General features: G+C 54.4%; 2 protein-coding genes across 6 annotated transcripts in view; both read right to left on the minus strand.

Moving 5' to 3' along the window:
* The window catches only part of IFFO2 (intermediate filament family orphan 2), a 69,222-nt gene extending 68,017 nt beyond the window's left edge, over positions 1–1,205 (minus strand). The window contains exon 1 of the mRNA XM_074558299.1: positions 423–1,205. Within this exon, the coding sequence (XP_074414400.1) occupies positions 423–1,027 (605 nt within the window). The 5' untranslated portion in view covers positions 1,028–1,205. The remainder of the gene's footprint in view (positions 1–422) is intronic.
* A 14,199-nt stretch (positions 1,206–15,404) lies between these two features.
* Positions 15,405–23,807, minus strand: part of UBR4 (ubiquitin protein ligase E3 component n-recognin 4) — a 104,008-nt gene continuing 95,605 nt past the window's right edge. For all 5 annotated transcript variants that reach the window (XM_074558732.1, XM_074558731.1, XM_074558730.1 and 2 more), the window contains 4 exons: positions 22,645–22,869; positions 17,395–17,485; positions 16,421–16,583; positions 15,405–15,821 (listed from right to left, as the gene is read on the minus strand). In XM_074558732.1, the coding sequence (XP_074414833.1) occupies positions 15,757–15,821; positions 16,421–16,583; positions 17,395–17,485; positions 22,645–22,869 (544 nt within the window). In that variant the 3' untranslated portion in view covers positions 15,405–15,756. The remainder of the gene's footprint in view (positions 15,822–16,420; positions 16,584–17,394; positions 17,486–22,644; positions 22,870–23,807) is intronic.

Consider the following 23,807-nt stretch of genomic DNA (forward strand, 5'->3'; position numbering starts at 1 on the left):
ACACACCGGCGACTACTGGAGTAATCAGACCAAAAAAAAAAAAAAAAAGAAAGCGAGCTAAATTTAGGAGCAACTATGCGATGCAATATTGGATTATTTCCTTATTTCCCCTCTAAACAAAAAATATATATACGTGTATACATATATATATATATATATATATTGGTTTTTAAGTTAAGCTGACAATTTTCCTTGCAAGATCCACGCTCTCCATCCCCGCAGGGATGCATCCCACAGTTTTCTGGGTATCAAAGGATGTTCAACCCCCAAACCCCCGGGGGAAACCCCCCCCCAGGACCCCGGGAACGCAGCGAGCCCCGGGCAGGGGGAGCCGGTGCCCGCTGTCCCCGGGCGCTCCCGGGGAGGGCTGGCCCCGTTTCCCCGCAGTGCAGCGCGGACCGCCCGCATCCCCCATCACTCACTTCCTCTTGTACTCGTCGCGCTCCCGCTTGACTTTGGCCAGCACGTTGTAGAGGGCGCGGATCTCGGGCGTGATGGTGTCGATCTGCACCCCGACGCCGTCCGGGTGCACCCAGGACACGCCGGGGCCCTGCACGGTCTCCAGGCCGCCGCCGCCGGTGCGCCGCACCTGGGTGTAGCTCCAGATGGTGCCGGGCAGGCGCCCGTAGTGCGGCGGCGACGGCAGCGGCCCGTGCCCGGGGCCCGGCGGCGGCACCAGCGGCGGGGTCCCGCCGTCCGTCTGCACCGCCTGGTCCCGGGAGAAGGTCTTGTAGCGCAGCCGGCGGTCACGCTCGCTCTGCTGGGCCGCCAGCTGCTTCTCCAGCAGCCGGTTCCGCCGCTCCAGCTCGTGCACCTTGGCCAGGAAGCAGCGGAACCGCACGTTCAGCCCCTTGAGCAGGTGGATGTTGGAGCCCAGGTCGTTCCGCAGCGCCGCCGTCACCGGCGGGCCCCCCCCGGCCGCCGCGGGGCCGCCGCCGCCGGGGCCCAGCGGGCAGGAGGAGGCGGCGGCGGCGGCGGCGGTGGGGGAGAAGGCGCGGGCCATCTCCCCGAAGAGCAGCGAGTTCATGGCGGAGGGGCGGTGACGGAGGGTCCGGCGGTGATGGACGGGCTGGCGGTGGCGGAGGGGCCGGCGGAGATGGACGGGGCCGGCGGTGCGGAGCGGCCACGCCGGTGCCGCCGCTGTCTCTGCGGCCGCCGCCGCGCTCCGGGGGCTCTGAGGGCTCTGGGCGGGAGCGCGGGGCGGGACCGGCCCCGCCTCCACCGCCCGCGCCGCGGCCGAGGCACCGCCCATACCCCCAAACCACGCCCCCTAATTCCATATACACACCTTCATTTCCATAGCCACGCCCCGTATCTCCATACGCAGAGCTTCATTTACATAACCACGCCCGGTTGCCGTATCCCTGTGAGGTCCCATAACCACGCCCCTCATTATTACAATACAGGTCATTTGCATGGCCCCGCCCCGCGGTGCCGCAGCCGCTCCCGCCACGTGTCCGCGGGTTCGGTGGATTTTGGGGATCCCGCGGGGTCCCCGCATTGGGCTGGAGCCGGGCGGGAGAGCGGGAATGTCCCTTGGAGAAGGAATGATCCCCCCGGGGAGGAGAAGGGATGCGGGGACACCGCAGCTCCTCGGGGGATGCAAGGGATGGAGGGAGCCCGCAGGAGGAGCTGCCTCGGGAGCTGGGCTGGCCGGACAGGGGGGAACGGGTAAAAATGGAAGGAGGGAAAGTTTGGGTATTGGGCAGCAATGCAATTGTGGATATTGGGCAGCAATGCAATTTTGGATATTGGGCACCAATATAAGTGTGGATATCAGGCAGCAATATAATTGTGGATATTGGGATGCAATATCGTTTTGAATATTGGGCAGCAATATAATTGTGGATATCAAGCAGCAATACAACTGTGGGTTTTGGGCACCAATATAATTTTGGATATCGGGCACAATAAAGTTTTGGATATTGGGCAGGAATGTAATTGTGGATTTTGGGCAGCAATATAATTTTGGATATTGGGCACCAACATAATTGTGGGTATTGGGCAGCAATATAATTTTGGATATTGGGCACAACATAATTGTGGCTATCGAGCAGCAATATAATTGTGGATATTAGGAACAATATCATTGTGGATTTTGGGCACCAATATAATTGTGGATTTTGGGCTGCAATATAATTTTGGATATTGGGCAGCAATACAATTGTAGATATCGGGCAGCAATATAATTTTGGATATTGGGCAGCAATGCAATTGTGGATATCAGGCAGCAATATGATTGTGGATATTGGGCACAATATAATTTTGGATATTGGGCACCAATATAATTGTGGATATTGGGCAAAATATAATTGTGGATATTGGGAACAATATCATTGTGGATTTTGGGCACCAATATAATTTTGGATATTGGGAACCAATATAATTTTGAGTACTGGGCAGCAATATAATTTTGGATATTGGGCAGCAATACAATTGTGGATATTGGGCAGCAATATAATTTTGGATTTTGGGCACCAATATAATTTTGGATTTTGGGCAGCAATACAATTGTGGATATTGGGTACCAATATAATTTTGGGTATTGGGCAGCAATGCAATTGTGAATTTTGGGCAGCAATGCAATTGTGGGTATTGGGCACAATATAATTGTGGATATTGGACACCAGTATAATCATGGCCATCAGGCACTCTGTGAGGGTGGCACAGCTGGCACAGGGGCACACAGAGCCGTGGCTGCCCCAGCTGTGCCAGCTCAGGGCAGGCTGGGCAGGGCCTGGAGCAGCGGGAGGGTGGGGTTGGAATTGTCCCCATCCATGGCAGGGCTGGGGACAGAAAATCCTTCAGGTCCATTCCAACCCCTCAGCGCTCTGTGATCCCACGGTCAGGTCAGATCGGACTCAATTACAAACCCTGGGTTTTGTTATCCCGCAGCAGAGCCCTGCCTAAGTGCTAAATAACGCTGATATTATAATAATTAAGTTATTAAATGAACGTTTCCCAACTGTTGCTCCCAGACCTCTGGGCAATCAAAGGATATTGTTTAATTGAATGATGTGATCATTGCTCTGCTGGCAGTGATGCAAGGGAAACTCGGGGACAGCTCTGTCAGGATGGTGCAAAGCTGCAGGAACACCCAAATGCTCAATTCTGAAATAAAACCTTGGGACTTGCTGGTTGTATTTATATTTATGTATTCATATGTATATTATATATATTATATATACATATTTATCTTACATAATTATTTTTATATATTTATATATTATTTTTGCATTAATGTTTATATTTCTATATTTTAATATATCTAATATATATTCATGTTTTGTTTTTTAATTTTTTATATTTTATATGTAATTTTTAATTTTTGCATTTAGATTTCTATATTTTGATATATCTTATCTCTATTTAGGTTTATATTATATATTTAGATCTTATATATAGATTTAGATTTATATACATCTTATATATATTTTTATTTATAGGTAGATGTATTTAATATTTTACATTTTCTATTTTATATGTTAATATTTTAATTTGTCTTGATATTTCTATATTTTGAAATACCATATATATTTAGATTTATATTTTAATATATAAATACACGTTTATAGTTCTGCATAATTTTATGTTTGTATTTATACATATATTTCTATTTATATATTTATATTTATATTTATATTTATATTTATATTTATATTTATATTTATATTTATATTTATATTTATATTTATTTAACCCCACTTGCTGAAACTCCAGCAGCACCTGCAGCCACGCTCAGCACCGAAACCAGGGCTCTTCAAAGGGCCCTGTTATTTCATGTGTCACTAACCTGTGTTTTGCCAGCACCTCCTGGAAAAAAAAAATAAAATAAAAGTGCTGGGTGGAGGTGCCTCATTAAGGGAGTGACTCAGAGCAGCACCTGAAGGATTTGTCTGAGCCCTGGGCCGCCCTGCAGAGCCACAAAAACACCCAGAAAAGGCAAAAATTGGCTCAAACTGCCCAGAATGGGAGCAGAGTTTGGGGCAGCACTGGCCAGGGTGGGTTTGTCCAGATTTGGGAAATTCCAAGGCTTGGAACCACCTGGAAATGGGATGGGATGGGATTGGATTCAAGGTCCCTTCCAGCCCAAACCCTGCAGGATTTTATGGATTTCCCTGGGTTTGGCACCTCACTGGTGGTGCTGGGGGATTGCAGAGCCCCGTGGTCAGCAGCTGAGGAAATCCAGCTGAGTTTTGGTTTCATTTTTTACCATTTTTTCCCTTCCCTTCAATTTTTTTATCATTTTTTATAATTTTTGATCATTTTTCCTTCCCTATAATTTTTTATCATTTTTTATCATTTTTTGGTTTCATTTTTTATCATTTTCTCCCTTGGGGAAGCAGGAAAGCCCCCGAGGGGGCACAAACCAGCAATGAAGGGTTTGGTTCCTGCCCCCGTGATCCTGCAGCTCCCTGGATCCACCAGCACCCATCCCAATGTCATTAAATCCAATTAATCCTTTCCCTAATGAGCTCCAGCCCCTCCCTGGGACGGCCACGGTCACCCCCAGGGTCCCCCTGAATTAATGACATTAATTAATTAATTAATTAATTAATTAACCCTGGCGGGGGGAGGTGGGAATGGCCACCCTGACGATGCCACCCATGGTAACAACACACATTTGTTTGTTTCTTTGGGTTTCTGTTTCTTTGTCTGATGGGTTTGCTCCCAGCTGCTGCACCCAAACCCAGGCTGGAGCAGGGATTGGGGTATCCAGGCCCTTGGATTTGGTTTTGCACTCATTTTTTTTGGTTTTGACCCCTTTTTTTTTGGTTTTACACTAATTTTCTTTTCCCTGTGGCAGCTCCCTGCACTCCCCAGCCTCGGTGACCGTTTTCAGGGCTGCTCTCTAAAAATGGGCTCCGATTTTTAATGTGAATTTTCCTGGGGCTGGCTGCATCCTTTGAGGCTCTGTTAGCCTGGCACTCATGGAAAGTTATTTTTTCCTTGGTAAAATCACCATTTTCCAGTCCAACCGAGTGTCCTGGGGTGACCTTATGATGCTTGTATCCCCGTTTGTCTGTTTAGCCCAGAAATGAATTTTCCACTGTAAGATTGGCTCTGAGAGCTTTTCAGAAACTGCATTTGCTCCCCCACATCCCTGTGCTGGGCTGGGCTGTCTGCAGCACAGACAGACAGACAGACAGACAGCAGGACAGAGCTCTCGTTGCTTTTAGTTGGTTTTCAGCTCTCTGAGGCACAGGAGTTCCCTGGACTGTGATTTTTCTTTTTCTTTGGACATTTTGAACCTGCTCTGCACTGAACACCCCAAAGAGCACAGGGAGCTGTGGCCACCTGGGCCTGGAGGGACTGATAAGGGACTGATAAGGGACTGAGTGAGCTGAGCCACAGCCCACCGAGGGATTTTCTGAGTTTGCCATCTCTTCAGAGCACCAAGAGATTCTATAGTTTAATGTTGTCCAAATTTTGTGCTGGTGAATGCTTTGCCTGTTAAATAAAAAGGTTTTTTCCACTTTTCTCCAAGGAAATCTTTTCCCAAACCAGTCAGAGGAGGGGCTGCTGGAATCTGCTTTTCTAGAGGAGCCCCTTTGGAGGTTTTCCCCCAGATTTGCCCCAAAACCAGGACAGCAACCCAAACCCACCCCAGGGTGTCACAGGTGCTGCTCCCAGAGCTGGTGGCATCACCAGGGTTGGTTTGTGTGAGTTTGCACAAACTTCCCTCTGAAACGAGCAAAATTCCTCTGGTTCAGCCCCCACAGAACTCCCCAGGCCCCCAAAGCACCCTCAGTGACTGCAGGGGCTCCTGCTGGGCCGGGATTTTCTCATCATTTCCTCATTTCTCACTTCAGGTGAGGCTGCAGCCCCTGACCCTCCCTGGGCCTGTGGGACTGCCTGAAAACAGAGCCAGACAAAATCAAAGCAAGTTATTTATTTATTGAAGGGGTTTCAGGCACATCTCAGGAAGCCCCAGGGGCCGCACCCAAAAATGAACCATGGCTCACTCACGGGTTTGCACACTTTTATAACTTTGGTCCATTTGCATATTGGGGGTTAATCCTCCAATTCCAGCTTCAGCTGATGAAGTCATTCACCCCAAGTTTGCTCCCCCAGCTCCCTTTTGTTGAATCTCTGGGGGCCTGAGGCAGTGAGGGCTCCTTGAGGAATTGGAGAGGAATTGCTGTGTCTGCCCCAAATGGGAGAGCAGCAGCTGGCACTGCGTGTGGGGTTTGGAGTTACACACTAAAGAACTGCAGGGTTATATTACAAATTACAAATTGTAGATACAAATAATAAAGAATATTTCAAATGAATATATGAAATGCTGAGGCATCAGCTCCACCTCAGTGCTGCTCTGTGACACCCAGCAGGGCTGGGGTGGCTCCCCCGGGGCTCTCACCTCGCACCTCTCAGGGTGTTTGTTTGTCTGAAAGCACCAGAATCCTTAACAGCCCACCCCAAAATGGTTGGGTTTTAGTGCAGAGCCTGTGATGGGGCACGAGAATCAGCAGGGGGTTGTCACAGACATCTTTTCATGAAAAATCCTTTCCTTAGGAATTTTCCTCCTGAGAAGCTGAGGGGCCTCAGGAACAAAATGTGAACAATGATTATCTGCTGCTGTGGAATGTAACAGGTGCATCTGGGATTGGTCTCATGTGGTTGTTTCTAATTAATGGCCAATCACAGTCAGCTGGCTCGGACTCTCTGTCCGAGACAGAAGCTTTTGTTATCATTCTTTCTTTTTCTATTCTTAGCCAGCCTTCTGAAGAAATCCTTTCTTCTATTATTTTAGTATAGTTTTAATATAATATATATCATAAAATAATAAATCAAGCCTTCTGAAACATGGAGTCAGATCCTCATCTCTTCCCTCATCTTCGGATTTCTGTGAACACGGTCACAGGGGGTGGCATCAGTCCCATCCCGTTGGGATTTTGGCAGCAAAGCCTCTCCCAGCCCAGCAGCTCCGGTGGGACGGGGGCAGGAGCTGCCCTGCCGTGCCCGGGCACGATGGGCAGAGCCGGGCACAGAGCCAGGCACAGCCCCGGAGCCTCTGGGTGGGCACAGAGCCGGGCACAGAGCCGGGCACAGAGCCTGGCACAGCCCCGGAGCCTCTGGATGGGCACAGAGCCGGGCACAGAGCCGGGCACAGAGCTGGGCACAGCCCCGGAGCCTCTGGGTGGGCACAGAGCCGGGCACAGAGCTGGGCACAGAGCTGGGCACAGAGCTGGGCACAGCCCCGGAGCCTCTGGGTGGGCACAGAGCCGGGCACAGAGCTGGGCACAGAGCTGGGCACAGCCCCGGAGCCTCTGGGTGGGCACAGAGCCGGGCACAGAGCTGGGCACAGCCCCGGAGCTCTGGATGGGCAGAGCCGGGCACAGAGCCGGGCACAGAGCTGGGCACAGAGCCGGGCAGAGCCCCGGAGCCTCTGGGTGGGCACAGAGCCGGGCACAGAGCTGGGCACAGAGCTGGGCGCAGCCCCGGAGCCTCTGGGTGGGCACAGAGCCGGGCACAGAGCTGGGCACAGAGCTGGGCACAGAGCTGGGCACAGCCCCGGAGCCTCTGGGTGGGCAGAGCCGGGCACAGAGCCGGGCTGACTCAGCGGCACCGAAACCCCGATGGTGCCACCAGGGCCGGGCCCTCCGGGTGTCACCGGCCGGGAAGGGTGACCCGGGTGAGCTCAGGTGGTGCCGCTTTGGATGGTGCCGGGATCCCCACCCGGGCTCGGAGGCGTTTGTGCCGCTGGCGGTGCGCGGGAGGGATGAGTCCCACAGGGCAGCGGCTTCTCCTCCTCCCGCACCTTTCTGCCTTTAAAGGAGGTTTCTCCTCCCCAGGCCGTGTTTGCTCCCCGGCTTTGTCCCCTCCCTGTCCCGGCAGCTCAGGGACAGAGGAGCCGCTGCCGAAACCCAAACGCGGCACCTCCTGCCATTGTCACTGCAGGACACGAAACGCGATGTGCACACACCGCTGTTCAAGGCAAAAAAGGGAAGTTTGTTTTCTGACTCTAACATTTATAGATTTCTAAAAGTGACAGTGGATTGGAGGGTGACAGTGCCACCTCTCCAATGACACTGGATAATCACAGTCTATCAACTTTCTCTTCTTCCATAAAAGAATGCAAAACAATGAGTTATTTACAGAAAATGTGTGAGAAAGTTTGTTACAAGAATGTAAATATCAGAAGGCTTAGAAAATCTTTAAAAATCAGGGCAACATGCTGGTTCCTGCACTCACAAACCCTCATTTACCGGCATTTTTGGGTTTTTGCGGGTCAGCAGCACAAACAGACCCAGCAATAGGAGGGAGGATGCTCCGGCACAGCCCAGGGCCGGGGATGCGCGGGAGGGACCGGCCCGGCCCGGCCCGGCTGATCTGCTCCATGGAGAGCTGTCCGTGTTTGGCAAACAAAGCCGCGGGTGCAGCCCCGGAGGGCGGAGGGGATGGAGGAGGAGGTGAAGGAGGGGATGAAGGAGGGGATGAAGGCGCCGCGGAGCATCCGCGCTCAGGGCGCGCCGCAGTTTCCCTGGAGACAGCGCTCTCTGCTTCCTTAGGAACCAAACACTTCACCGGCCCTGAGTAACGCGGCAAATACGCGGGACGGGCCCGGACAGGCGGCCCGGGGGTGCCCCGGGCGGGATCGCTCCGGCAGCGGCTCCGGGACCGGCCGGGGATGCGCTGCGGGATCCGGGCGTGCCCAGCCCCAAACGCTCCAGCTCCGCGTTCTGCAGGAGCATGGACGGATTAACTCAGCTGCAGGATGGTTTTAAACTAACAGAATAAATGATTTCTGTCTCGTTGTTACCCCAAACTTTGCTGGATTGAGCGGCGCCCAAAGCTCCGATCACTAAGTTGAATTGGGATTTATTTTTAACTCCCTGTCCAAGCCTCTCCTCCAGAAGCCATTGGCTGGTTCTGTTCCTGGGTTGGGGTTTTAGCCTGACGGGTTTTGCAGGACACGGGGAGAAGGAAAACTTCCCGGTGGGAGCCGTGAGGGATCGGGGCGCGATCGGGAATGCGGGGCTGGGGCTGCCCGAGCGTCCCCCGGCACCTCCGTCTGTCCCCTCCTGTCCCCGGCAGGGACAGCGGGGCTGGCCCGGGGAGGGGACACGGGGACACCCACGGGACACGGGGACAGCACATCTGGAGCACCCACAGGGACACCAGGGTCTGTCCTGAGGGGGGACATCTCCCCTGGGGCACCCACAGGGACACGGGGACCTGCCCTGAGAGGGGACAGCACCACTGGGGCACTCACAGGGACACTGGGATTTGTCCCGAGGAGGGACATCACACCTGGAACATTCACAGGGACACCAGGACCTGTCTGTGGGAGGGGACATCTCACATCTAGAGCACTCACAGGGACACTGTGACACACAGGGACAATTCACAAGCACTGGGATTAGTCCCGAGGGGTGACATCTCACCTGGAGCACCCACAGGGACACCGGGGTCTGTCCTCAGAGGGGACATCTCACGTGGGGCACCCACAGGGACATGGACACATCTCCCCTGGAGCTCTCGGGTTCCCCCCGGCCCGGGGATGCTCCGCCCGTCCCCGCGGTGTCCCTGCCGTGTGTCCCGGCGCTTTGGAGCGGTTCCTCCCGCGGTTCCCTCCCGCCTTTCCCGGCTCCCCGCTCTGGTTCCGCGGGGTCGGAGCTCGGGTGCAGCCCCGGCCGGAGCTGCAGAGGCGGCTGCAGGAGGGGCCGGGGCGGCGAGCGGGGCTCCGGTGCCACCCTCGGTGCCCGGTGTCACCCCTGGCCATGGGCTGGCTGCCCATCAAGCGTCAGCGATAATTACAGGATGCTGCTGGGTCCGCTCGTTAAATGGGATTAAAAAGAGCGGCCGAGAGAAGCCGCGGGGATGGAGCCCCGGGGAGTCCCAAACACGGACACCGAGCTGGGAAACTCGAACTGCTCCGGGCCGGGACACGCAGGGACAGCCCCGAACCCACCCGGGCTGAGCACGGGATGAGCACGGGGCTGTCACTGGGGCCGAGCCCAGAGGGCTCCAGGCTCCACCCTGAGCCCTTTCCCATCCCAATTCCCCATCCCAATTCCCCCATCCCAATCCCAATTCCCCATCCCGATCCCCCATCCCAGCCCTGACTGTGCCCAGGGCAGGTGCTGGGGTGGCTGAGGCGCTGCTGGCACCACACCTGGCAAAGCACCAGCGGGGCTGTGGTTAATGACAGCAATTATCGGGTTATCTTCACTAGGGCAGGGATCTCCCTCTGAGGCACTCGGGCCCAGAGCCCTTTAATGAGAGGCTGTCCCTGCCCTGCCCCAAATCCAAACATCTCCTTCATCCTCCTGCAGAGCCCCGTGGTCAGCAGCTGGGAAAATCCAGCTGAGTTTTGAGTTCATTTTTTATCATTTTTTCCCTTTCCCTTTAATTTTCTATAATTTTTTATCATTTTTTGTTTTAATCATTTTTTCCCTTGGGGAAGCACGGCAGGGAAAGGTGGGGAAGGAGTCAGACCCAACATCCCTGGCAGGAGCAGCCAAGACTAAACATGATGTTCTTGATGTTGATTTATTTTTAAAGCTCAGCCTCTCTCCATAAGTCAAAGCTGAGCTTAAAGCACAAACACCTGAATTTTTCCAATTTCTACTCAATATTTGCCCTGATTAATGCCACACACCCACTGGAGCAGGGCTGCAGGGCAGTGTTATCCTGGTTCTGCAGGGCAGTGTTACCCTGATTCTCCAGGGCAGAGCAATCCCAGCGCATTCCCCTCTGCAGCAGCCCCAGCAGGGGCAGGGCCGGGCTCTCCCTCCATTCCCAGCTCTCCTCAGCTCCAGGGACACCTCTGGGTCCCCAGGGCTGCTCCGGCCTTGCCTGGGCTCTGCACCCCGTGATTCACCCACACAGGGCTGAGTTCCCAAGGGAAGGGACCAGCCTGAGTCAGGCTGAGGAGAGCCGGGGCGGGGATTCCTTTCCTCCTTCCCAGAAGGAAAACTCTGCATTTTGGAGCCCTGTGAGCTCCTGGTGCTCCCAGGGGGAAGGGAAGGGGCAGGAAGGCTCTGCAGCATCCAGGAGTGAGGAGCAGGGAGCAGGAACGTGTCTGATCCCCCCTGGGCTCTGTGGGTGAGGGAGAAAATCCCCGTGGGACAGGAGGGAGGTTGTGATTCCCACTCCACACCTGGGACCTGCAGGAACAGCACCGAGCACGGGAGGATCCTGCTCAGGAAAGTTTAACAAGCACCAGGAAAATAAAACCCTCCCAGAGGCACATCCAGAGCTCCTCACACACCCCAGAACCTCTGTGGGGACAATGCCTGAAGGTCCCCAACCTGCCTGGGGTGAAAGCACAGCACAGGGGCCTCCCCTCCACGTGTGCTTTGCACCATTTGATGGGGAATTTTCCCCAAAAGCTTCTCCTGCTGACAGATTGGGAGGGGGGATCCCTGCTGATCCCAGGGTTTGGATAAAGGGCTGGAGCTGGTTCCTCCCCAGCTGCTGATGTGAAGGGCTGGGATCAATCCTGCAAAGAAGTCTGAAATAGGGATTTAATCATCATTTTTCCCTATTGGAAAGAAGGGAGTGACCATTCCTGGAGTTCAGGTGGCTGCCCCTGGATTTCCCCACCAACCTGGAGAGCCAGGGGTGACGTCCCTGAGGTGATTTTGTCCTCAATGCACCGAGGACCTTTTTCCAGCCCTCCTGTGAGCTCAGAGTTTGTTTATCCCCAATCCTTGATCCCTCACACCTGAGCTGTGACTCAGCCCCACCTGGATGGGAACGGGGCCGTGCAGCAAACGAGTCGAGGCCAATCTGATTTTCCTACCATGGAACAGAAACGTGACCGGGGCTGGCTCCTTCCACCCTCAGCAGGTCTCTGGGTGTCTGGGGAGCCTCCTGGGGCTGCAGGGGGGCTCTCATGGGGGCTCCCCAGAGCAGCTCCAGACCTGCCTGGGCACCGCAGGAGTGAATTCGGGAGCCTGGAGTTGGGGCCTTTGAGCTCCTTTGTGTCCCTGGAGGGTCCCTGGGCTGTGACCTGAGCAGGAACAGCCCTGGGCTGCCCCAAAGGGAGGGGTCAGAGCTCAGCTCATCCCTCTGGGTGTCCAGAGTGGCCACGACCCCCTTGGGGGGCTCAGAGACCCTGGCACACAGCCCAGAGCACCTGGGGATGTGATTGTGACCCCTGGAGCAAATTACCAGCTTTGCATGAGGACCTGAAAGTCACACAGGTTTGAATAGAATAATAACAAAATGATCACAGGGTGAAAAGGTAGATTTTAGGATTTTTGGTATGGGGGTTATGGGGACAAGATGGAGGAACTTGGGCATGTCCAGCCTTTCTTCTTCTTCTTGTTCTCCATTTTCTGCAGTGATGTTGGCACCTTGGGATTGGTTTAGAGCAGAAGTGCACTGTCTAACACAGGTGATGGGTATTGGGAATTAAGTGTAAATATGTTATATGTAGTTTGTAGTATAAAAGGACAACACAGAGTGCCTGTGGCTGCCCTGCTGAGCAGATCCTGGCTGGGCAGAAAGAGAATTTTATAGATAAGAATTAATAAACAACTTCAAGACAGAAAAGTGAAGAGTCCAGACTCGTTCTTCAGTTGTGCAGGCTGAAACAGAGACAGAAACAGAGACACCCTGCACATCTGGGGGCAGCAATGAACAACCAAAACCTGAGAGAAGGGAGCCCTGCAGGATTCACCCTGCAGGATTTACCACGCAGAATTCACCTTGCAGGATTTCCCTTCAGGATTCACCCTGCAGGATTCCCTGTGTGCACCCAGGGCCTGCAGGCTCCTGCAGCACGGCCAGCCCTTCAATCAATCCTGCAGAACCTGGAGGAAAATGTGGGATTCCATCCAGGGCTGGGGCACTGCAGGATGTCCCCACTGTGTCCCCACTCGAGTCTTGCTGTGTCCTGGAAGGTGCCACAGACTCAGGTCCAGGGAGGAAATTCCTTTTCCTCCACTGGAAAAAGCCCAGGGGATGTTTGGTGGCACTGGAACTCGCTGTGTTTATGGGCAGCAGCTCCAGCCCTGCTGGTCTGAAAACATTTCTGGGGAATTGCAGAGACAAACAGGAGAGTTTGGAGGGCAGAGGGGCAGGGCAGGCTCTGAGCTGGGAAAGGGAATTTCAGGGCAGGGACAGCAGCCAGGGGAGCTCAGGGCTCTGTGTCACCTCAGCAGCTCGGGGGGCAGCAGGTCCCTGCTCTCCCCACGGTTAATTAAGCCCCCATTAATTAAATGCTGGAGCCCAACCCAGCGCAGGGATGTCAGAAATTCGGGGAGCTGCTGCCCACAGTCAGGTTCAAAGCAACCCCACAGCTCACCCAGCCTCTCCTGCACCACCAAGGGCTTCTTTCCCCCATATAATGTCTCTGGAAAATAAATTCATTTTTTTGGAGAGGGGGTTGACTCTGTTGTTCAGCTCATTGCTCAGCTCATCACTTTGAGTAATTTCAACCATTCTGAGGCATTTCCCCTCAGTGTTCTTATTCCTAATTAAAGTCACAAACTCCCCAAAGTCTTTGCTGACCTCGCAGCCCCAGCCCAGGGGATTTTGGAGCCTTTGTGCAGCACTGAGAACGTTGGAGCCTCCCAGTGTGGCCTGGACCAGCTGAACTTCCCAGAGCACTTCCCTTTGTTCTTGTCCCTCCCCACCTTGCTGGGGGCGTTATTGTCACCCTCAGTCCCTCCCAGCCCCTTCTGCTCCCCAGCACTCTCAGGATGTTCCCACCTTCTCTCCAGCCCTAAACCACAGCCCTGGGCAGGGAGCCACTGCTTGCACCACCTTTATTATCCAAAATCCATCTGTGGGCCTCTGCAGAGCACCCAGGACAGCTCTGGGGAGCTTTGGCAAGAGCAGTTCCAAAGCTGCCTCTGAGGTGCTGCCTCCTCAGGGTCCCTGATGCTGAGCAGGGCCCAGGTTGTGCTGCTGGGAGCTCTGAGGCTCTGCCCCAGCTGAGGGAGGAACCCTGGGTTTGCCTGCCAGGAGCTCCTGCAGCTCCTGAATCCGACAGGAGATCTGGGCCAGCACAAGAGGGCACAGCCACAAGAGGATTCCCAGCCTGGGCTGTGCTGGGCTCCCTGCCTGGCCCTGGGAGTGCAGGAGGGGCTGCTGTGGATTTGGCTCTTGGAGCAGCAGCCCTGCCCCTGTGCTGCCCTGAAGCACAGCAGAGAGCAGGCACAGCTCTGGGGGAGCCCTGCAGAGCCAACAGAACCTGCTCCAAACCGAGCTGGGCTGCTCAGGGTGGCTGGGACAGCGTCACTGGGGCAGCCTGGGCAGCGCCAAAGCCCCCAGAGGTGCCCCCGTGCTGGGAGCAGCCCCCAGAGCCTGGGCTGTGGGCTCTGCTGCCCAGGGCTCTCAGCACGGTCAGGACTGAGCCCTCACCGTGTTCTGGCTCTGCCGTTTGTGGAACAGGGCTGGGGAAGGTGTGGGAGCTGCAGGAGCACCAGGCTGCCTTCCTGCCTCCCTTCCTGCCTGCCAGAGCGGCTCTGGTGCCTGCAGCCACAGCCTGGGGCTGCCCAGGGCAGCTGGGTTGGCTCCCTTGGCTCCTGCCAAAGGAAACCCCCCTGAGCAGCCCAGGGCTGTTGGCACTGCCCAGGCTGCCCCAGTGATTCTGTCCCAGCCACCCTGAGCAGCCCAGCTCGGTTTGGAGCAGGTTCTGTTGGCTCTGCAGGGCTCCCCCAGAGCTGTGCCTGCTCTCTGCTCTCTTCAGGGCAGCAGAGGGGCAGGGCTGCTGCTCCAAGAGCCAAATCCACAGCAGCCCCTCCTGCACTCCCAGGGCCAGGCAGAGGCACCAGCCCTGCCCAGCCCCTGTGGGCACCAAGCAGAGCCCTGGGGCAGTTCCTGCCCAGCTGCAGCTGCCAGGGGTGACACCAGCCCAGAGGTGAGAACACAAACACTGCACCTTCACCCTTCTGCTAATTGCCAATCCCAGCACCAACACCAGACACCAAAGGGCTGGGGAGTTATTCAGCCTCTAAATTATTATTATCATTGTTATTATTGTTATTTCTGGGCTGGGGCTGTGCTGGGGAATTCAAGTTCAAACAGAGATGAGGAAGCCAGGGAAGCTTTATTGGATTGCAGCCTCACCAGGTGTCAGCAGAACTGAGGAAGGGAAGGTTTGGGAAGGGAAGGTTTGGGAAGGTTTGGGAAGGTTTGGGAAGGTTTGGGAAGGTTTGGGAAGGTTTGGGAAGGGAAGGGAAGGGAAGGGAAGGGAAGGGAAGGGAAGGGAAGGGAAGGGAAGGGAAGGGAAGGGAAGGGAAGGGAAGGGAAGGGAAGGGAAGGGAAGGGAAGGGAAGGCTCCTTGCAGGGCCCTGAGGCTCCAGCCCCGCTCAGACCCTGCCAGGGCTGCAGGCAGTGCCCAGCTGCTCCCTGGGGCTCCCAGAGCTGGACAGAGCAGCAGTTCTACAGGGAAATGTGAGGAACACCTTGACAAGGTGTTTCAAGCACTACTCAAGCCCATCTTACCCATTTGTTCTGTTTATTTAACTTCAAAGAGGTGCACACTAAAGCATTAGGATTTACTGGTTTGGATTCCTCTCTGTACAAGTTCTTTCAAACAGCTTTGAATGCACAAGGCTTTACAGATAGAAGCGCTGAAACACAAGATAAAACAAATCTAAATTTCAAATCACTCCATGAAGAAAAAATTGTAGAAAATAAAAAACAAAACAAAACAAAAAAATAAAAGGAAAACAAAACAAAAAATATTCCAACAAAAAACTGCAGCACTCCTTGGGAAAGGGACAGACTGCACGAGGAGGGACACAGAGGGTGGAAGGCAAGCAGTGCCCAAAGCTTCTCCGTGCTGGCAGCTCAGGGGATGGAGTTCAGGAGGTCCTGCAGGAAGCTGTCGGGGTCATTGATTTCTGACAAGAGTCCTTTGAACAGAAGAAGGCAAAAGAGAAGGATCAGCCCCTGTTGGTCCTGCCCAGGGACCTGTGCTGGGCCCTGTGTGAGGCACTGACAGCTGCAGGGTTATTTTAGGGCTGGACACGAGCAGGGCAGACCCTGCTGGGTGCACGAGCAGGAGGGACTGAAATGTGAATTGAATCAAGCACTGAATCCAATAGAGCTGCTCTGGGGCTCCCCAGCTCTGCTCCCTGTGCTGGGCAGTGACAGACTGGCCTGGGGCAGGTTGTGAGAGAGGAAAGAGCAGCTCCAGCTTCCCTGCAGGTTTTCAGCATCTCCTGACTCCTGGAGGCACCAAAAGCCAGGGGGAGCAGCTCTGGCTGCACCCACCTGCTGCAGGTCCCATCTGCTCAGCAGCCCCAGAACCCCCAAACCAGCCTCCAGCTGTGCTCCAGATGTGTCACAGGCAGGGGGAGGTTCTCCTGCCTCAGGTGTGTGTCCCAGCAGTTTGGGACCCTGATCCTCCTCTCCCTTCCCCTCCCCAGGAGCTGCAGCAGTGTCAGGAATGCTGCTGGCTGCACTCACCAGCTGCACAAGGCAGCCTATAAAAGGTCAGGCAAACACTCACCAGCCACATCCAAAAACTCAGAAAACGTTTCCACTGGCATGAACTCCTCCTGGAAGGTTTTCAGGGCCTTGTCTGCAGCCTCGTGGATGGGCATGTCGTTGTGTCTGATGAACTCAGCCAGAGAGAAGGACCAGCCTCCCTCTGTGTTACTGGTAGGCACCTTCTGGCAGGGCACAAACACACCAAATCAGGCCAAAAGAATGAGTTAATTAAAAAAAAAAAAATTACTGCAAACCCTGGTGCCTTCTCTCATTGCTCCTGGATTTCCATCCCTGGCTCCTGCAAACAACCAAGAGAGGAGGAAATTCCCCGACTGCAACTTCATGATCCTTTTCTGCAGGATGAAACAAGGCCCCAGGCATTCTCTCACCCTCAGCACTGAGCCCTCTCTGCAAGCTGCAGGTTTCTGTCTGTCCCTGGCTCCCTTCTCACCCATTACCTTGGCAGGGCCTGGAATGTCCTTCCTTCCATAAACAATGAACAGGAAAAGTAAATAAATACACAGAACAGGAGTGCTGCCAGCTGGAGGAGCCTCTCAGTTCTTCAGCTACTGAACTGCAAGGGCTGCAATGAGCACAGGCAGCTTCTGGTGGCCTTTCTGCTTTTACAAGGTGAAGAAGGAAAAGAAGGAAAAACCCTTCCCTGGCAGGGTGGGCAGGCCCTGGCACAGGGTGCCCAGAGCAGCTGGGGCTGCCCCTGGATCCCTGGCAGTGCCCAAGGCCAGGCTGGGCAGGGCTGGGAGCACCTGGGACAGTGGGGGTGTCCCTGCCATGGCAGGGGTGGCACTGAATGAGCTTTAAGGTCCCTTCCCACCCAAACCATGCTGGGATCCTGTGAAGGTTCGTTCCCAAGGACCTTGGAGAACAGAGTTTCAAATTTTGATTTCTATTCCAAGCTCATGGCATGGCTCAGGTAGGAAAGCTGAAGTGGGGCTGAGCTGGAGGTGCTGCAGAGGAGCTGCAGGCTCTCCTTACCTTGAACATGTTGTAGATGAGATCCACGAGGGCCCAGAAGAGCAGCCCCGAGCGGTACGTGGCGTATTCCTTCACTGCCTTGTCTGTCAGCCTGGGGAGGGAAAGCAGGCCAGTTATCACTCAGATAACCATTCTGTCATGGTGGGGAACCCAGGGCACCCCTCTGGCTGCCCTGGAGGCTCCAGACCCTGGCAGGGGCTCAGAGACCTTGGCACAGAGTCACCAACACCCGTGCCTTTGGTTTTAGCCCATGGAAACAATCACCAACTTTGTATGAAGATGTACAAGCCACAAAGGTTTGAAGAGAATGATAGTGAGTTTATCACAAGATGAAAAAGTAGAATGTTGGGGTTTTTAGAATGGGGGTTCAAGAAGCTGGGCATGTCCTGTCTTTCTCCTTCTTCTTGTCCTCCATCTTCTGCTGGGATGGTGACACTGTTTGATTTGTTTAGAATAGAGACAGACTGTCTAACATAGGTGATAGGTATTGGAAAATTATTGTAAATTAAGTACATGTAGTTCTTAGTATAAAAAGCCAACACCACCACAAGGGTGTCACTGTGCCACAAACTGACCTGCTGGGCAGATCTCAGCAGGTCAGAGAAAGAATGGAACAGATAAGAGAAAATAAACAACCTTGAAAAGCAGAGCTGAGGAATCTCGACTTTTTCTTTGAGCATGGGGCTGGGAAAAAGAGACTTTCTAATACATTGGGAGCCATTCCAGCAACAACAAACCCAAGCTCATGGGGCTTTGGTACCCCCTGGAGCAGCCAGAGCCCAGCAGTGACAGCAGGGAGGGCTCTCAGTGAGCCTGGCTGGGTGTTCCAGGCAGCTTTGGGCACCTGGGGCTCTCTGGGCTCCCCCTCTGCTCCAGGGCAGCTCTGCCAGCCAAACCCCCTTCCAAGCAGGGAAATGAGCACAGAGGAACTGAAGGGCTGAGACTATACAGGAAATCAACAGCAAAATGGGAAAAAACAATGTACAGCCCTTGTTTGTGTGTCACTGCAGCAGATTCCTGAAGGAATGACCAAATCCAGGGGGTAGCAATGACACAACAGCTTTGTGCTTCCAACTCATAAAAGCATTTCTGCAAGACTCTGAGGGAAATCTCTTGTCCTAGAAGAAATGGAGGATTTTCCATTTAATATATCCTTGGTTATTCTCCTGCCAGGAAAGGACTTCTGGAAATCCAGCACCTGGGTTTGGAGCAGCAGGAATGCCCTAAAAGGTGCAGAGCTGTGCTGGGACAGCAGCTCCCAAAGTCTGCAGGATTAATCACAAACAGGTTCTGGCAAGGAGGAGCCTCCTGCCAGCAGCTCTCACAGCTTTGGAATTTCTGTGCCTGTGCTGCTCAGGTACATCTGCCCCATCATGTGCTGCTTCCTGCTCAACACTCCAGAGCTTTGGAAAAACAAAAATCCATTTTTTGTGCACGCAGGAGTCACAACACAAACAGGAGCTCCCACTGCAACTGCCCCAGCCTGGGCTTTTCCGGGGAAAAAAATGAACATTGTGCTGCTCTTATTAAAAGGCTCAGTTTGTGTGTGTGTGCCTTAAAACAGACATCTGAGTAGGTGGCAGCCTGCTCAGGCAGCTCAGCTTAATTATTTAAAGGAAAACCAATTAGTAAAGGTGACTAAATTTCCACGGGATGAAGAGAATTCCGAGCGAGGCTAATTCTGGCCTCCCAAATCCTGCAAGCCAGACTTCTCCTTTCATGTCAATGGGTTTGATCTAATTGCAGTCTGCTCCTTTAATTGAAAACTAAAAGGCCCTTGTGGGTTAGGGCTGGGAGTTACCTTGAGGAGCAGCTGCTCCATGCAGGAGCTGCTGGGTTCACTCCTGCAGCTGGACAGGACAAAGCCAAAGCCACACTCTGGGCAAGCCTGCCTTCCCTCTGGGGTGTGTGAGAGAGGGCACAGTGGGGAGCAAAGGGAAAACAACCAAAATGGGCTTTTCCTCCCAATTCCAGATGAAAGCTACACTGAAAACCAGCATTTTTTTAGCCAGAATTTGTGGTTCAGTAACAATAAATGCATGAATCACTTCTTTGGGATCTGTAAATTGTATTTACAAAATCCCAGAATTGGGATCCATTCTGGGAATTTCATCTCTGGGTTTAAATAGGAAGTATTTCCAAAACAAGGGAGGTGCTGAACATCTCCCCCTGGTTCCTGTGGTTCCACCCTCCTGGCAGAGCCAGAAGCCCTTTTTGGCTCAATTCTCCCCAAATCTGTGACCCTGGCTGGCCCAGCTGAGGAGCTGCATGGGCACCTCCCCAGGGGTGGGATTTGCTGCCTTGGGATGAGGGAACGAGAGCCCTCCTGCCCTTCCCAGCATTTACAGGAGGGTTCAGATCAGCAGATCCTCAGCTTCTTGGAGAAAAAAACCCCTCACTGGGGGTTCCTGCAGTGGTTCCTGTCCCTTTTAAAGATGCTCTGGGGTCCCTGAAGTGACTCCTGTTCCTTTCTGAGATATTCTTGGGGGTTCCTGTCCCTTTTTAAGATGCTCTGTGGTTCCTGCAGTTGTTCCTGTCCCTTTTTAAGATGCTCTGGATGTTCCTGCAGTTGTTCCTGTCCCTTTTTAAGATGCTCTGGGGTTCCTGCAGTGGTTGCTGTCCCTTTTTAAGATGCACTGGGGTCCCTGCAGTTGTTCCTGTCCCTGTTTAAGATGCTCTGGGGTTCCTGCAGTGGTTGCTGTCCCTTTTTAAGATGCACAGGTAGCAGTGAGTCCTTGGGTGTCCCCAGCCCTCACCCCAGTGCTCTGGGAATGGAGCTGCTCCCAGCCAACACCCTGAACACGGAATGCTAATTTTAATGCTTTGCATGCAGACATTACCCTGGTGTCAGAGCAGTGGCTTCCTCTCTGCCTCAGCCTACAAATTCAAGATATTGGCACTTATCTGCAGAGCCTTTCACCATCCATCACCCTCTTCCTGATTTTCCACAAGAATAAATAAGCACAGAGCTTGGAAATCAGAACTGCCATATTGCTGTTTCTGAGAGGCTTTATCAGAGGGAGGCTTTGTGCTCCCTTAGTCTGCAGAGATTAAAGAAAGCCCTTGAATAAACCTTGACATAATTCCTGAGCACTGTTTCTGAGTGTGCTCCCCTGAAATTCCAGACATTGGATGCTTTAGCTGGAAGTTCCAGGCTCTGTCTGTTCCAGCGTGCTTTTATTGCAGCACCTGTGCTTGGGGAAGGAACAGAACATCCAGGGAGGTTTAAAAAGCAGCAAACCCACCCTGGCCTTAGCTCTGCTGCACCCCCTGAGGCTGCAGGCCATGCCCTGGCTCTGTCAGACCCCCAGGAAATGGGAAACAGGAGCCAGGGGAGGCTGAAAGCAGCACAGGGATCAATGGAGGAGCCCTTCCAGGGCTCTCTGCCTTTTCCACGAGCACTGGTTCATGCTGGGTTTGTGCAACTACAATGGAATGACTTTATCAAACACCTAATTAATGTCATCAGCATAGAAATGCCCTTTAAGGCGACTTAGAATAATAATGAATTGATTCCTAATTATGACAGCTATTTCAAATCATCCTTTCAGAAACTGGAATTCCCTTTCCCTCTCTGGCAATATTGTGCCTTTGTCAGGCAGGCACAGCCACTTATTCTTGTGCTTCAAGTGCCTGACAGCTGCTATTGATTTTTTTCTTTTTAAAAAGCAATGCCATTTGACTTCTATTTCTATTTTTCTATTTGAGGGAGGCTGGAGCACTGATCAAAAGGGCCCAGAAGGAGCTTCCTTAGGGAGGCAAACAGGGATGAGGCACAGCTCAGACAGCTCATGGCTGAGTGCTGAGCTGGGGGAGGAAGAGGGAAAAGCTTCATTTCCAGGGATCAGCTCATTGATCCACTCCAGAATGAAATCTCCTGCTCAGAGCAGCCCTGGGGGGCAGCTGCAGCCACTCAGGGCCAGGCTGGGCAGGGCTGGGAGCAACCTGGGCTGTGCTGGGGATGTCCCTGGGCTGTTGGGGTGTCCCTGGGCTGTTGGGGTGTCCCTGGGCTCTGGGGGTGTCCCTGGGCTGTGCTGGCTGTCCCTGGGCTGTGCTGGTGTCCCTGGGCTGTGCTGGCTGTCCCTGGGCTGTGCTGGTGTCCCTGGGCTGTGCTGGTGTCCCTGGGCTGTGCTGGTGTCCCTGGGCTGTCCCTGGGTGTCCCTGGGCTCTGGGGGTGTCCCCAGGCCATGGCAGGGGGTGGCACTGAGGGGGTTTCAGGGTCCCTCCCAAGCCAGGCTGGGACTGTGCAGCTCCACAACCCCGAGTGCAAAGGTTACTCAGAGGGGCTAAAACCTGGTGTAAACTACACACACTCCATCGGCTGTGAGTGGGGCTGTGACATGAACAGGTGGGACAGTGACACCAGTGAATGTGACAGTGACACGAGTGGCTCTGTGAAAGTAACACAAGTGGCTCTGTGACAATGGCAGGAGTGGGTGTGACAGGGACCCCAGTGGCTCTGTGATGGTGACACAAGTGGCTCTCTGACAGTGACCCCAGTGGCTCTGTGACAGTGACATGAGTGGGTGCAACATGACACAAGTGGGTGTGACAATGACACAAGTGGCTCTGTGACAGTGATGCAAGTGGCTCTCTGACGGTGACATGAGTGGGTGTGCCAGCGACATGAGTGGCTCAGTGCCTGTGCCCCGTGGGGCTCTGTGACGGTGACATGGGCAGGTGTAACAATAACACGAGTGGCTCTGTGACAGTGCCAGTGGCCTGTGGGGCTCTGTGACAGGGACCCCAGTGGTTCTATGCCAGTGACACGAGAGACTGTGCCAGTGCCAGTGCCTGTGGGGCTCTGTGACAGTGACCCCAGTGGTTCTATGCCAGTGACACGAGTGGCTCTGTGCCAGTGCCAGTGACCCCAGTGGCTCTGTGACAGTGACACGAGTGCCTCTGTGACAGTGATCCCAGTGGCTCTGTGACAGTGACCCCAGTGGCTCTGTGCCTGTTCCAGTGCCCATGGTGCTCTGTGCCTGTGCCCCATGGGGCTCTGTGACAGTGACACGAGTGGCTCTGTGCCTGTGCCAGTGACATAAGCCCTGTGCCAGTGACACGAGTGCCTCTGTGACAATGACCCCAGTGGCTCTGTGACAGTGACACGAGTGGCTCTGTGCCTGTTCCAGTGCCCATGGTGCTCTGTGACAGTGACCCCAGTGGCTCTGTGACAGTGACCCCAGTGGCTCTGTGCCTGTGCCAGTGCCCATGGTGCTCCGTGCTGTGCCCAGCCGGGGTGGCACTGACCTGCTGGCCCCTCCCGGGGACACCACGCGCGCGTGGGCGGTGACGAGCAGGCGGCGCAGGATGTCCCCGCGGATGGCGCGCCAGCGCTCGGGGGGACACACGTGCAGGGCCAGCACGGTGTAGTAGTGGGGCCCGTCCACCTCGAAGGCGCTCTCCACCCACTTCTCCCGGGGCTGCTCCAGGAAGCTCTGCAGGTTCTTCTCCTCCCGCGACGTCGCCCGGGTCCTGCAACACACAGAGAGCCTCAGAGGCTGCTCAGCTCCAGGGGCTCAGCTCCAGCTCCAGGGGCTCAGCTTGTGCTCAGCTCCAGGGGCTGAGCTCCAGCTCCAGGGGCTCAGCTCAGCTCCAGGGGCTGAGCCTGTGCTCCCCAGCTCCAGGGGCTCAGCTTGTGCTCAGCTCCAGGGGCTCAGCTCCAGCTCCAGGGGCTCAGCTCCAGGGGCTCAGCTCCAGCTCCAGGGGCTCAGCTCCAGCTCCAGGGGCTCAGCTCAGCTCCAGGGGCTCAGCTCCAGGGGCTGAGCTCCAGCTCCAGGGGCTCAGCTCAGCTCCAGGGGCTCAGCTCCAGCTCCAGGGGCTCAGCTCAGCTCCAGGGGCTCAGCTCCAGCTCCAGGGGCTCAGCTCAGCTCCAGGGGCTCAGCTCAGCTCCAGGGGCTCAGCCTGTGCTCCCCAGCTCCAGCTCCAGGGGCTCAGCCTGGGCTCAGCTTCAGGGGCTCAGCTCCAGCTCCAGGGGCTCAGCCTGTGCTCCCCAGCTCCAGGGGGCTCAGCCTCTGCCCCCCTGGAGCCCTGGGTGCTGCCCCTGCACAGGCAGACAGCTGGGCACCACCAGCTTACCCCAAATCCACCCCCTGGCTAAGGCTTTGTTCCCAGTGGGCACCACCAGCTTTTCCTAAATTCTTCCCCTGGTTAAAGATTTTCTCTCAGTGGGCACCACCAGCTCTTCCCAAATTCTTCCCCTGGTTAAGGATTTTCTCCCAGTGGGCACCACCAGCTTCCCCCAAACTCATCCCTGGTTAAACATTTTCTCTCAGTGGGCACCATCAGCTTCCTCCAAACTCCTCCCTGGCTGAGGACCTTTTCCCAGTGAAGCAAACACATTTTCCTTGGAGTTGTGGGTGGCACTAAAGGTTTGCCAAACAGCTGCCAGTGCCCCATGGAAGGTAACACCA

Source organism: Zonotrichia albicollis, chromosome 25, assembly GCF_047830755.1.
Source record: "Zonotrichia albicollis isolate bZonAlb1 chromosome 25, bZonAlb1.hap1, whole genome shotgun sequence".
Lineage (NCBI taxonomy): Eukaryota > Metazoa > Chordata > Aves > Passeriformes > Passerellidae > Zonotrichia > Zonotrichia albicollis.